Below are 13,933 nucleotides of genomic sequence, written 5' to 3' on the forward strand. Positions count from 1 at the left end.
GCTGGAGGAATGCTCGGGGTCTGGGGTCTGGGCTTCTCTGAGCATCCATGACCCCGGATCCCACTGCTGGGGCCTGTGAGACCCGTCCACAGCCTGGTCCTGCCGCCCCACCTTGGCAGGCACCCAGGCAATGGGGGTCCCCTTACCCCTCCAACCAGATCTCCATCTCAGGGGCCTGGGAGGCCAGCCTTCTTGAGAGCTGGGGGAGGCAAAGGCTATCGGCGAGGCCACACACACTCTCCTCGGGGGCAGGAGGCAGAGAGCCTGGGCACCAGGGCCAGGGAGGAGGAACAGGGGAGGGTCACATAACTGTCAGCCTCAGGTGGCAGGGGACTGGGGAGCCAGGGAGACGTTAAAGATGTCCCCTGCTCCTGAGCAAGGTGGTCACGGAACTTTAAGCTGGGCCGCAGAGAGGTGGCGTGGGAGGGAGGCCCAGGGCAGGCACAGCCACCCCACGGCCTCCAGCCCTCCCCCTCCCTCTCAGCGAGCCTGGGACCCCACGCCCACATCCCCACTCCCCGGGGCAGTCTGTCTCTGGGCCTCCCGTCCCCCCAGCCTCCGTGCGTCTCCCAGTCCTGCCCACCCTCTGAGTCCGGCTCCGTGGGCACCTTTCAAAGGAACCCTGTGTACTTCCTCATTCCCACCTCAGGACTGCGGGCCGGGTGTGGTGCACCCGGGGGATGTGTGTGGGGTGGGGGGGCGCAGGGTGAAAAGGGGAGGGTGCTGTCATGTGGTCTGATGGTCCTGCTGGGTCTGGGCAGCTGGGCAGCATCGATCTGCAGGGGCCCCTGCACCACTGTTCACCCTGCCAGGCTGGAGCACACCCCCCTTCCCCTCGAGGAGTGGCTGGGCCCCACAGGCTCAGCCTCAGAGTCTGACCTTGACTTGTCTAACCAGCAGGATAACGAGCTGATGGTTCATCTGGCCTGTGGAGGGTGGGCTGGGGTGGGGAGGTCAGTGTGTACAGCTAGGGGCCTGTGGTATGGTGTCACTTCTGGGTGTCATGCTGCCAGAGCCTAGGGTTGGGAGGAAGGACCTCAGTTTCTACCCCTGCCCTGTGGTGAGCATTCGAGACCTCTGCAGGCTAGCTTGGTTCCCCTTCTTGCTCTAGACTGCCAGGACGGCTTTGGACTTCCATGTGGTCCCTCTGGCAGTCAGGCACTGTCACAGAATGTCCCCCGCTCTCCTGCGAGATGCTAAGAGTACAGTGGTTTAGTCCTGGAGTGTGGCATTCTGGGGCCAGGTTCTCTCCATCTCAGCTTGGTCTCAGCTGGAGGCCAAGGAACCTGACCCGGAAGTGCTCCTCCCAGTGAGCTACCCAGCCATCCTCAATGTCACTGGCTCCCACCCCGCAGTGCCCTGGTCCTCCCGTTCTGGGCAGGCTGGTGGCCATGGCCATCATCCCCACTTTTCCTGGAGAAAAGGAGTAGGGGCCCCCAAAGGCACAGTTGGCTGCACTCACTTTTCTGAACCCCAATTTGTATGCTCTCCAAGGTAACAGCTGCAAGCTCCCCAGGACTGGGCTGGGTGCTGGGAACACGGCGGCCTGTTGGTGCCTTGCTTCTCTTTGACTCCCTGACTTCTCCCAGCATCCTCTCCTCATCACCCAGCAGCTCCCCAGTGCTCCCCAGCGCTCCCCCCGCCAACAAATGTGCAACGAATGTGACCTGGACCCGGGCCCTCGGGGGAGGGGGAGCGGGGCTCTGTGGGGGTCTGCGGTGCCTCCCTTCCCCCGGGGGGAAGGAGGGGGCTCACCTGCTGTGTCATTCTCCGCCTCGGCCTCCTCCAGGCACTGCTGGTGCTCTGCCTCCATCATCTGAATGAAGTCGCACAACTCCCAGTGCGGCCTGGACACCCAGCCGCTCTGGGGGCAGAGATAGGGAGGAGACACATCAGCCTCGTCTGTGGCCCACATCTTGCGCACGGGCTCCAGGAGCGTGGGTCAAGCAAGGCCTGACCCTGACCTGCATCTGGCCCAGACTGTGTTCATTGTCCCCACAGCGGTGTCTGCTTTGAGGGCCCTGTCACGGCTTCTTGGTGGCTCCCCCAACAGTGTGGGGGCTATAACAATTTTGTCTCTTTGCAGGTAGCACGACCTGGACGGAGGTGGGAGGGACTCTTCTCGGAGCCCAGAGCTGGCCCAAGGGACTCTGCCATTGTCCAGCTTGGCGGGTGGGCTGGGAGTCCTCTGTCCCTGCCTCAGTCCCTGTGTCCAGGTGGGGCTCAGTGAGTGCTACCTTATTACAGGAGTTAGAGCCAGACCTGGGAGGGATCCAGGGGTTTGGCTGAGTCTTGCAGCCCCTGTCCCCATTCTGGGAGCCTGTGCTCAGTCCCCTGGGTCACCAGCTAGGAAGGAAGGGCACACTAACCCTCTTTGCTCAGACCTCAGCTGCCTCCTTCTTAGCTTTGGAATAATTCAAGTGAATCAGACGCAAGGCGAGGGGCTAGGGAACTAAGAGAAGCCCTTCTAGGTTGGCTCCCCATCCTGCCAGGATCCTCTGCCTCTGGGAAGCGGAGAGAAGAGGAAGCTCAAGCTCCTCCCCTCCCCTCCCCTGTCTCCTAGCTGGGACCAGCCCTGCATGCCAGGGGGACACTGGCACTGGAGCTGACATGTGAGTAGGGGTGATGGATGCCCAGGAACAGCCAGAAAACTGGGGGCCGCTGGGTGGCAAAGGGTGGGTGAAATCCTCTTTGGAGGAACCGCTGGGCTGCTGGCAGCCTCTGCGTGTCTCCTGTGGCTGTTGCCCCCGGCAACTCCTTGTCAGTCTCCTCATCTCTGCCTCCGAAGAGAGTCGCAGTCCCAAACAGGGACTACGGGAGAGACCAGCAAGACTGCTCCAGAATCAGCGATTCTCAGCGTCTCTTCCAACTCGTCCTCCCTGCCCTGGGACAAGGTCTTCACCTCCTTGGGCCTCAGTTTCCCTGCAGGCTAAATGAGCCTGAAATACCTGCCCTGCTGACTCAACGGGTTCTTGTAGTGGCGCTGTGGGGAGCCATAGATTGGAGGGGTTTCCCCATATTTCCTTCCTTTAAGGGGGTCCCCATCTAGCCTGTGGGCACCAAGAGTGTGACTTTGACCACAGCTCGAAGGGAGTCGACCCCACTGAGGGACAAGCGCCCATGTGCCAGTGAGCTAGCTCCCCACTACTGTGGGCGGGGGGGGGGGGCAAGCTGCAGCTGGACAACTCAGTGTCCAAGGGCCACACAGCCGAGTCCCTCCCACCTCAATGGCTCTCTCGTCCCCTGCTGAAGGCTTTGGTGGAGCTTCATTGGCACGGAGGTCCCCAGCTTCCCCAGCTGAGCCCCACAGCTGGCCGAGCTGCGGTCCAGGGGAAAGCCTCCTCGTCCAGGATGTGTTTCAAACTTGCCAGCATCTAGACCTTCCTCGCCCACGTGCCACAGGCCTGGAAGCCACACGGTGACCATGGCTCCCACCTCAGACCATGAACTTTACCTGACCACTAGAGAGCAGAGACATTAGCTGGTACGTCATTTAAAACTTGACATGTCGAAAGTAACACGGATCTGTTATGAAAAGGATGTAGTTATTTGTATAACTGTTTAAAAAGAAAGGATATGAGACTTCAAGGAAACGAGCTGTGGTCCCTCTTTGGGGTCATGTGCTTCCTCTTTTGCCCATCGGGTTATCTAGACTGAAACACTCCAGATGCTCCGCCTGAAGGGATCTGTGGCCGGCTCAGGAATGGGAAGAGGGGCAGCCAGATGGGTCCTGGAGGGGGCCTCTGGAAGAGGAAACTGGGGACTGGCCACCCCAGGGTATGTCCCACCAACTTGCCTGCTCAGAGCCTGCTTCGCCCCAAAGTCCCTCTGCTCAGCCCTATTGTCCATCAGTGGGGTCCATTCTGTCTCCTGGTCCCTCCCCAGCCTCTCCTGCTTCTCCTGCCCATTCTCACCTCTTATCTCCCGCATCATGGATGGTCGTGGGCATCTGTTGTTGCTGCCATCTACCATCCTCCACCCTCCTCTGGTGCCATGTCCTCCTCTCTGTCTAGGAAACCACCTTCCTCCCCACTCCTAGTTCACGAGTTCTAATGACCTCTCTTCTAGGGGGTCAACACGTGACCAGGCGTGAGCCCATCAGAGTATTCCTGTCCATGGTGCCTGGCACATGGCCCACGTCAGGCTCTTCAGAGTGAGGGGGCTCATTCCTGGGACTCTTGCATTAAGCAATTAGGCAAGTGGATTTGTTATTTCCCACCTGACTGGAGACCTCAAGGGATGCAGGGGCTGAAGCTACTGCTACCACCTTGTCGCCACACAATGTGGCGCCACACCAAATAGAACACAGTGACAAAAGCCACACGGCTGATGCCTGAAGAGAGAGATGGAAAAACATTGGGTCTTCTTGACGTGGTCCGAGCCCCTGAAGGCAGCCATGCCTGAAACTGGCCCTGCTTCCAGCAACGTGAGTCAATACCTTTCTTTACAACTCAAGCCCGTTGAGGTTTCTGTCCCTGTCATCAAAAGAGTTTGACCAATAACGTTTCTCTTCCAATTGCTGAGGGTGTCAGAGGATTCCGGGCGACCCCTGCCCTCCAGCAAAGGGGCTGGGGGTATTGGGTCGGCTGCTCTAGCTGTCTCCGTTCGCCCCACCCCAGAAGCACAGTCACGGGGCCCTTCCTGGGGGCAGCTTGGAGAGGGGCATAGGAGCCCCCAGAGTGACCTGGGGTTCTGGGATGTCTCTTAAAAAAGTGAGGGCAGTCTGGGAGATGAGCCCTGACCTCACCACAATGTCGTTGGGTGCTGGGCCACATTTGGAGAAGGGGAGAGGAAACAGAGACCCAAAGAGGGCCGAGGTCACCCAGAAAAGGCACAGTCCCAGAAGGGGCCGAAATCTCTGACCACTAATCTGGGTTGTGTCAATCCTTCTCTACCGCCACGCTTTGGGGCATCTGGTCAACCATTGCCCTTTGGGGTTTGGGGCCAGGGCAGCTCTCTCTAGCCCTTATCACTGAGGAATTCAGACAAACTTTGGACTTCCTCTTCCACTTATTTCCTTATTCTAAACATCCTCATTATCCTTCTGGACTCCAGACACACCAAGCTGGAAAATTCCTAGCCGGATACAGGCAAGCCTGCTGATCCATGGAAGGCTTCCAGGGTAGGATACAGCGGGGGTGTGGACTTCATAGAGAATGGGTAGTAGAGATGGGAGGGCCTTTCGGGATGGGTAGGAGCTGGATAATTAGAGGTAGAGTAAGAATATCCCAGAAAGTAGGAGCTGTGTGTATAGTAGCAGGGAGGTATGAAAATGCTTAATACATTCAAGGTTGCAAGAAGCCTGGTGCGGCTGCAGCAAGGAAGGGGCCCCGGAGGCACCAGGGGACAAGCTGGGAGATACAAATAAGGGCCAGGGCTCATCCGATGCTGCCTGAGCTGGTACAGTCGTTCTCAGCCCCAGCACCTACAGCCCGAGGGATCGTTACATAACGTGTATCCCCATCCTCATTCTCCCGCCTCTGACCTCTGACGGTTCCCATGGCCTGGCAGTCAAAGGCCACACTTCAACACCGCGATCCAAGGCCCTTCCTAATCCTACCCATGCCTGTGTGTCCCAGCTCGCCTCCCGACGTCCCGTGTGGGGAGGAGGAAGCAGGGCTTCCTCCCAAGCCCTCGCTAATTCCTGTGCTGGGCTGAGCTCCAGGAGAGCTTAAAGTCAGCCTGACCTTGCCGTTGGGTTTGAGGCTCGACAGTTCCAGGACATCCTGGGTCCCCAGCGCCTTCTCTCGGATAGGAGTTCCTGAGCCCAAAAGGGACCTCGGCAAGAGTGAGTGAGTCCACAGCACCTCTTCAGTCCTGGTCCTCTGTGTCCCCTGCCACGGTGTTGGCAGGATGTGGAAGGTAACCGACAGGAAGTCTGAGTCTCTGGTTGGGGTCCGGGGTTAACTGAAGTGTGTTAACCCCACCTGCGCAGCTGAGCCCCCTCCTCTCTAGCCCCATTGTGAGGGGCTTGGAAGGAAGCCCTGCCTTCCCCTCTCCACGTGGGGCTCCTGAGATTTGGGGCCCAGGCTGGAGAGGCTGAAGGTGTTGGGAGTTGAAGCTCGTAGATGCTAGGGGCTCAGAAAGACAGGGTGGGCCCAGCTCCCACGCTGTGGGCCATACCCAGTCCCTTCCAGGGAGGCCTGAGACCACGGCAACTGGCCTGGAACCAGAAGCCCTTGGGCCGGAGAACCACGGCAGGAGGAGCCGGGGAAGACAGAAGCAGCGTGCCGGGGTAAGAGGAGTCCTCTCGAGGGGCAGCTGGTCACAGAAGTGTCGAAAATGCAGCAGGCTGGATTAGGTGAGACAGCAGAAAGAACTTCCTGACTGCAAATTACCAAGCACTGGGAGCCACCATGGTTGATCTGTGCTTCCGGAGTTGGTCCAAAGAGGGCTTTTCACTGTTGGGGATGGTTGGGGGAGGCTGGGGTTGGGAAGTTGAGGTTACGGGGCTCAGGAGCCCCTTACCGTCTCCTATCCCATGATTTATTTAAGCTCACCCCGGATGGAAGTAACAGGCAGCAAAGAGTCGAGGGGGAAACTGAGGACCCAGGGAGACTAGAACACAGGACCGTGAGCCAGCTTCCTAGGCTACTACTCCCTTCACTGTGGCTTTTGTGTTCGGGTTGGCAAGGAGATGGAGGTTTGCTGCGGAGGGGGCAGGGCCGAGAGACGGAGCGGGAGGAGAGAGGGTGGGCTGGGCGTGGTGGGGGCCCAGGAAGGTGAGGTAGAGGAATGGAATGGAATGGTAGAGGATGGAATCCAGACGTCATGCAAAGCAGTTGAAATCAGACCTCATCCTCTTGGGAAGGGGCACGAGGGAGACTTTGGCAGGTGGTCGTAGGAATTGTCAGCACTTGATCTGGGTGATGGCCGCACAGGTACACACGTGTGTGACAATTCCCTGAGCTGTCACTTCCTATTTGTGCACTTCACTCATTAGGAACTATCTTTAAAGTCACACGCGGCAAGCCAGAGCTGCTTTGGAAGAGGCGGCTCCTCTTACGTAGCGAGACAGCGGACGCTCGTTAAGTCCACAGGGTCTGGCACCAGACTGCCTGCCACTTCCCAGGTGGGTGACCACAGGCAGGTTACCCCACCTCATCTGCCACTGGGCAGCAGGGCAGCACCACCTACTTCTAGGACCATGTGAAGTGTCCCATGTAAAGTACAGAAGGGGACTACTAAGAAGTTAGCAGTCATTGCCAAAGTCCCAGACCAGCCTCCATGCCAGGCTGCCCCTTCGTCATCAGACCCTAGTCTAACCAGGGCCTTAACGCCCTGTGCGGGCTCAGGCAGCTGGCCCACTGACACATGGCAGCTGTGCCCACCTGAGCAGAGGTCTCCAGTCTGGGAGTTCCCCTTACCCCGCCCCCCATCCCTTCCCTGCCCTGTATTCTTACATCATTTCCCTTCCCTGCCCTGTATTCTTACATCCTTTTGCCGATAGTCCGAATCCTCCCCACTCTGCAAACCCATATTTTGCCGCCCACACCTGCCCCTGGGGAAGGCCGAGCCCTGGCTGGTAGGAGAGTGGAGTGAGAACTAGTGAGTGTGCAGAGGGGTGTGGTGAGGAAGAGGAGGAGACACAGAGATGCCAGCGTGGGGCCGGGGCGAGAAGACCTGTCCACACGCAGAGCGGGACCAGGAGACAAGGGCTCCTGCTACTAGAGAAGGCAAGCGAAGCCTGAGGTCAGCTCGGGGTTAAGCTTGGTCCCATCGAAGGGCTTTCCCTGAAAGCTTTACTCAGGGCCGTGGAGTCTCTCAGAGTTTCTCTGCAGACGATTATGGTGGGGATGGCCAGAGAAGCAGGGGACACTGGGGCCTCAGTTTGAAATCCTCTGCCCCTTGAAAGTCCTCTTGGGCAGCCCTAGGGAAAGAGGACTCAGCTTACAAACATGGTGTCCGCGGGTCATGTTGGCGCTGGGGACACCTGCCGAGGGCTGGGTACCAGAACAGGGAGCCACCAGGCTGTGGGTCCCCAAGAATCAGGGGTTGGTGGGCGACCTCTTGCCCTCCTCTGAGGACCCGCTGTGCAAGGACAACTTGTTTTTGAGAGATTAAGAGGCACTTCCTGAGAGATACGGAATCACATCACAAGCCACAAGAGAGGGGGTGCAGAGAAAAGTGGGCCGGGGGGGGAAGCCCCGCTTGGGGCTCATGCACCCGCAGCTGCAGCTCGCCCTGCAGCCCCAACGGGACACAGGTAGGGCAGCCCTTTGCAGTGAGACCCAAACCCCTGACAGTGTCACCGCTCCTCCTGTGAGGCGTGACTCGGTGCCTCCTGGGGAGATCTGAGCATTCAGGAGCGCTGTTAATTTTGTTCGTTGTGATGATGGCCTCATAGTTCTATAGGAAAATGCCCTTTGGTTTTAGAGATTCATCTTAAAATGATTTGGAGTAAAAGGTCACGATGTCTATAATGCATCTCAAAATATTTCAACCCAAAAAAGCAAATGATGCAGCTATTAAATTTTAAAGGCTAATAACTGTCAAAACTAGGAATCGGGAGGGAGGGGTGCCAGAAATTCCTATGCTGACAGTATTCTGATGTCACTCCAAAGGAATGGGTATTTTCATATTCATTATACTTTTTTCTACTTTTTTGGGCATGTCTGAAATTTCCCAAATAAACCCCGTAACGTGGCGGAGAGATCCGACTGCGTTCCACTCTCTTTTCCGGAAGCGTGCCTAAGGTATGTGACGGTTTCCACATACTGCACATTTTCCCAGGTGCAGTGACAGCTGCTTTGTGTTGGGAGGTCACACTGGGGAGGCTGGAGCCTGGGAGGCTGAGAAAGGGACAGGGAGAAACGGATGGGGCTTTGTCTAGTCCCCCAGCCCCACTCCTGCATCCGCAGCCAGAGGGGCCACAGTGAGGGGCGGGGCAGGTGCAGGCTCCGCCCACCCAGGTCGAGTTACCGCGGAGGCTGCTCACGGAGTGGGGAAGCCCATCGCTGTCACCCAGTCAGCTCTGAGAAGACCCATCACCCCTCTGGGCCTGAAGCCTCATCCCCCGCCCCTGCAAAAAAATTATCTGGCCACCTCATGAGTACAGCTCCTGTCTCTAGGGTGCCAGCCCGCCCTGGGCACCCCTGGGCAGGTGGTGGCAAAGAGGGCTGAAGAGACATCCACAGGGCTCCCCGCGCTGGGGATCGGGAGGGAGGAAGGACCTGTCACCCGGTTCACTCAGCGCTTCCGTCCCCTTCAGGTCTCACGGGAGTCCTGCCTGAAAGACCACATCCGTTGCAGAGTGGGGAGGCTCACCGGCAAGATCATGCCCCGCTCAGGGGTGGGCCTGGCCTGCAGCCCCAGCCCCTCTCCCCATTTCTCCTGCATGTTGGGCCAGGGGTTCTCGCCCTCCCTTCTGTGATGAGCGAACTGGGGGCTCTTCCAGAGATTCCACAAGTTCTCAAGCCCCACTGGCTATGGACACGGAGTGGGGTGAGGGCCAGGTTTCCCGGCCCCCGGCTCAGGCTCCTCATGGAAGCTGCAGACGCGTCAGGGAAGGCTGAGACCCGGGCCACCGGGGTGGGAAGGTGGGAAGGTGGAACCCTCCAACGGCAGCTGGCTCTTCCAGCACAGACCCCGCCAGCCCTGGGCAGGCCTCACCGCGGCGGTCACTTCACTTGAAAAGGAGGCCTGATGGGCTTCCTGACGCCCATGGCGGGGCCGGGAGGGCCTGGGCAGCTGTGGACAGCCTCTGGAGAGCCGAGAAGCGGATGGCTGGGGCAGGATGCCCATGGTGTGGTGAGGCCTTCAGGAACTGGTGGCCAGCCACCTGCCTCACAGAGGGGTTAGAGGGCCAAGCCTCCCCCAACCCCCAGGGCCACGCCACCTCCGGGAGAACCTGGGGGCTCCCTCGTCCTTCTGAGGTCAGGCCCACTGGTCCTGCCAGTGGATGCTGTTTTATGAGTTCAAGTGGAAGTTTGGCCCATTTTGCGGAACTCTTCAAAGCATTGTCCTGCCTCCTCCAGGGAGCCCTCCCTGACTGCTCCTTTCGGAGACCTAGCTCTGGGAGGCTGTATCCCACATCCACCCAGGCTCTCCTTCCTGGGCCACTGGCCCTGCTCTTCCCTATCAGCCTGAGAATCTTCCTAGGGCAAGGCCTGGTCTGCCCCACCTCTGTGACACCCCTCCCCCCACCACTGGGCTGGGCATTGCCCAGAGCAGCTCTGCCACCAGTGAGGAGCCCCTGTGCCTTCTGTCCAGGGGGGGAGGGGGGAGGGCAGGTGGGGGCAGTGAAGGTCCTGACCAGTGGCCTCGGGGTGGATTTCCTCTTCTGAGACACGAGATTTTCTTCCCTTTTTTTGCTTCCCTGTTCAGAGATTTCCCCTTTCCAGGCTGAGGTCAGGGCACCATAAACAGGAGTGATAAGGCCTTGGGCCTTCAAACTGAACTTTGCAGCTGCCATTTTATGGCTCTGATAACGTCAGCTCCCCCCCCCAGGTCCGACTGGAGCTGGAGCAGGATTGCCCAGTGTCCATTCAGTGTGGGAGCAAGTGGCTAGTGGGGAGAAGCAGAGGGAGCTGGGACCCCCCTCTGCAGCCTGCCCTCACCCAGTCCTGGCTGAGTGCCTTCTCCTTCCTCTGTGGGTCCAGCCCTGCACTGGGCTGTAGGGCACATGGGTGGGGAGAGACCTAAGCCTTTGATCCCATGAGACGATCACAAGAGCCCAGGCTGGGAGGTGAGTAGGGCTGCACAGTGGGGTCAGAGATGAGAGGGCTGAGTGGGCTGGAGCAATCAGGGAAGGCTGCCTGTAGGAGGAGCTGGTGTTGTGTACAAAGTGAACAACACGTGGAGAGACAGGGCAGGATAGGCATTGGAGGAGCCAGACTTGGACTGTCTCAAGAGACGGGGGCAGATGTGACCTTCTCGGCACTCTTCGCCTGGGCTGAGAAGCCTCTAGGGATGGGCAACGGGGTGCCGGGGTGGCCCCAAGATGCCCGTCCCGTCCAAGGAGAATTGCAGCGGTCGGAGACTTGGGTTGGGAGAGCCAGGGGGCTGTTGGTGACGCTGGAGGCTCCGTGATACTGAGGGGCTGTACGTGGTGCCCGACCTGTGGCCTCAGGTCCCGAACTTGGTGGGGCTTTGAGTGCTCAGGAGGTGGGGCAGTGGAAGGAGGGGAAGGTTCTGTCCATGGTCATAAGGTCTGCTCCCAAGACAGGCAATGAGCGCCCCACCCTCAGGGTGTGCAAGACGTCAGCAGATGGAAGCAGAGATTCCTCCCCTGGTGGAGACGACCGTGAGGGAGGTGGAAGAGACTAGACCGCCACACCCCACCCTCCCACCAGCCAACCTGGAGCTGGTGCCAGGCCTGGGACCCACCTGGCTGTTAGGCTCTGCACGAGCTGCCACCCCCGACTCCTCAAGTCCTGGGGCAGGGGTGGGGAGAAAATCGACCTCGGGCCAGGTCTGACTGGTAGGGGACAGGGATGGCTCCAGTGTCTTTGGGCCTCACTTCTGGGTAGATTCAGTGGGTCTTGAGGTCTTCCCTGATCTCAGAGGGAGGGGATCCATGTGTCTCCTGCTGCAACCAGGATCTGCCTTGCAGACCAGGTGAGCCAGCTATCCAGACACGTGCAGGCACACCCACACTCAGGGCATGCTGGCACAGGCCAGGGGCACACACACACCCTGCAGGAGGGTGAGGAAGAGGAGGCCACTGCTTGTTGGCCATTTGCTCCTTGTCAGCTTTCCCCCTGCACGTGGCTGGCCCTTCCTGATAAACACCCCCCACCCCCTTACTGCCCACCACCTTCCACCTTTCGCTCCCTACCTTTCACCTCTGCTCAGAGAGAGGACATAGGAAGGGCCTGTTTGTCACCCACCTCATCCTCAGAGTCCCCAGTGCTGGATCTGCCGCTGAGACGTCACTCCTCCACGTAACACAACGCCGCGCAAACACCTCTTAACTGGCACAGCCCACAACGACGACCGACCCGCACAGCCTGCCTCCCACTCGCCGTCTACTAGACCGTCCATTTCAATCAACCCCAGTCCCTAACCCTGCATCGACTGACCTCCCAGCCGCACGCACAGCCGCAGCCACCACACGGAAGGCAAGAGTGGAGCCCGCTGGCATCTACCGTCCCCCACCCCGCCACCGGTGTTCCAGACCGCCGCGTGGAGCGGACTCCAGACTGTGCTGGGAGAGACCAGGCGCGACCGAGACCCCTCCCCTCGGGTCTAGATCCGGTACGAGGCGGAGCGGAGAGGCGAGACCCGGTCTTCCGAGCCCTTATTCCTCTCCCACAGGCGTGCGCACAGACAGCCGGTCTCCCGCCGCCCCCGCTCCACCCCTAGTTGCCGGGATTCCCGGTGGCCGGGCAGGCACTCACCGCGGGGCGGAGGGCGCAGGCGAGGGCGCCGACCAGCAAGTAGAGCCAGCGGACCCGCAGGTGGCTGGGCGGACGCATGGCGCGCCCTGAGCCCGTGCCGGGCGGCCCTAGGCCGGTATTGCGCGGGCGGACGGCGCGCCGCGCGGCCGACGGCTGGAAGCTTGGCAGAAGGAGCTGCCGCGGTGGCCCAAGCAATAAGAGACGCCGAACGGGGCTGGGGGCGGGACCCGGGGGCTCGTCTGAAGGGCGGCGGGTCCAGCCAATGGACCGGCAGAGGCGGGACCTCAGCGCAGGTGTGGGCGGGGCTGGGGGCACCCGGCGAGTCGGGAGTCCCTGGGTTCCCTCCGCCTAACCCATACGTCAGTCCCGACTCTCCGGGCATTGACAGGCCTTCGCCTCCGCGACTGCATCCCGGGAGTCTCGGGACCCTAAGAGTCCTCGCTCATCTCCGTTTGGCTCACGGGGTTTCCAAGCGCCTGGCTGCCACATCCCCTCCGGTTCGCCGCCCCCACCCCGCGCCCGCCAGCCCCGCCCCAGGGCGCTCTGCCTGTCCACCTTCACTGCCACCTCTTGGAGCCAGTTTCCCCATTTCCCACTTGTGCGCCTCGGAGGGCTGGTGCGGGCGGGCTGGACCACGATACAGGACAGGACTCTTATCCCCCAGGTTGCCGGCTGCTGGGCCTGCATGTAGGGTCCTGGGCTGCAAGGGACTCGGAGTAAGTGGGCGCGTTGTTTGCTCCATTTTCAATCATCCCAACTCATCGCTCGCGCCGGACAGGCCCCGCGAGGGCAAGCAAGGGCCGAGTGAGGCCCGAGTCTGGGTTCCTCTGTGCCTCCCGGGGCTCAGGGCGTCCTGGAAGGGCGCACTCGGCACCGGCTGCCCCGCTCCAGCGGAGACAGTGCGTCCGCGCCCTCGCGCATTTCGGCGGGGCCACCTCCTGAGCGAGACTGGGCCTAAGTTCCAGCGCCTCCACGTGGGGAGGGAAGGTCGGCTCCCGGCGCGCTGGCCCCAACTCTGCGCGACCGATCTAAAACCAGAGACGTTCCCCTGCTGCTGCCTGACCTATTTCACAGCCCGGGAAACTGAGGTCCAGAGAAAGGTGCGGACCCGGGCCTCTTGCCTCTGGTGCCTCGTTTCCAAGACTTGGCGGCGGGGCGGCCGCTGGGTGACACGGGGCCCTGCCTCCACCGCGCGGCCTCAGAGCTCAGATTATTCGTGTCTAGAGCGCATCTTGTGGACCAAGCGCAGGGGACTGCTTTGCCTTCTTTTTGAGGGCTCCAGACGGTGCAGTTGAGACTGGAGATGGCGACGGGGGTAGCGGGGGGTGGGGGGGGAACAGGTGTATTGTAAATATGATAGACACATGCAGGGCGGGGTTAGTGGACAGGCGGAGAGGGCCGCCCAGCCCGGGCGCTTAGAGGGATACGCGGCTGTTTGAAGGCGGTTCAGTTCCAGGCACTGGCTGACCAGCATGTGTGTGGGAGTTCCCTGCGGACCCACCCAGGCTTCGCTCCCCGTCGCTCGGGAAACTCCGGCCACTGACCTTCCAGGGCAGGATGGAGTTAGGGAGTCAGGGAAAAGCTGGGGAGGA

The 13,933-nt window shown here is 60.3% G+C and overlaps 1 protein-coding gene across 7 annotated transcripts in view; it reads right to left on the reverse strand.

The window, feature by feature from the left end:
- Positions 1–12,553, reverse strand: part of VIPR1 (vasoactive intestinal peptide receptor 1) — a 28,820-nt gene extending 16,267 nt beyond the window's left edge. For 3 of the 7 annotated variants that reach the window (XM_045857200.1, XM_045857197.1, XM_045857196.1), the window contains exons 1-2: positions 12,342–12,552; positions 1,756–1,864 (exon numbers count right to left, since the gene is read on the reverse strand). In XM_045857200.1, coding sequence (XP_045713156.1) covers positions 1,756–1,864; positions 12,342–12,419 — 187 coding nt within the window. In that variant the 5' untranslated portion in view covers positions 12,420–12,552. Of the gene's footprint in view, positions 1–1,755; positions 1,865–12,341 lie in introns of all 7 variants that reach the window. The other 4 variants (XM_045857198.1, XM_045857199.1, XM_045857201.1 and 1 more) reach the window with 4 other exon arrangements.
- Positions 12,554–13,933: the final 1,380 nt, after the last annotated feature.

Source organism: Phyllostomus hastatus, unplaced genomic scaffold (genome assembly GCF_019186645.2).
Source record: "Phyllostomus hastatus isolate PE091 unplaced genomic scaffold, TTU_PhHast_1.1 phas_scaffold_129, whole genome shotgun sequence".
Taxonomy (NCBI): Eukaryota; Metazoa; Chordata; class Mammalia; order Chiroptera; family Phyllostomidae; genus Phyllostomus; species Phyllostomus hastatus.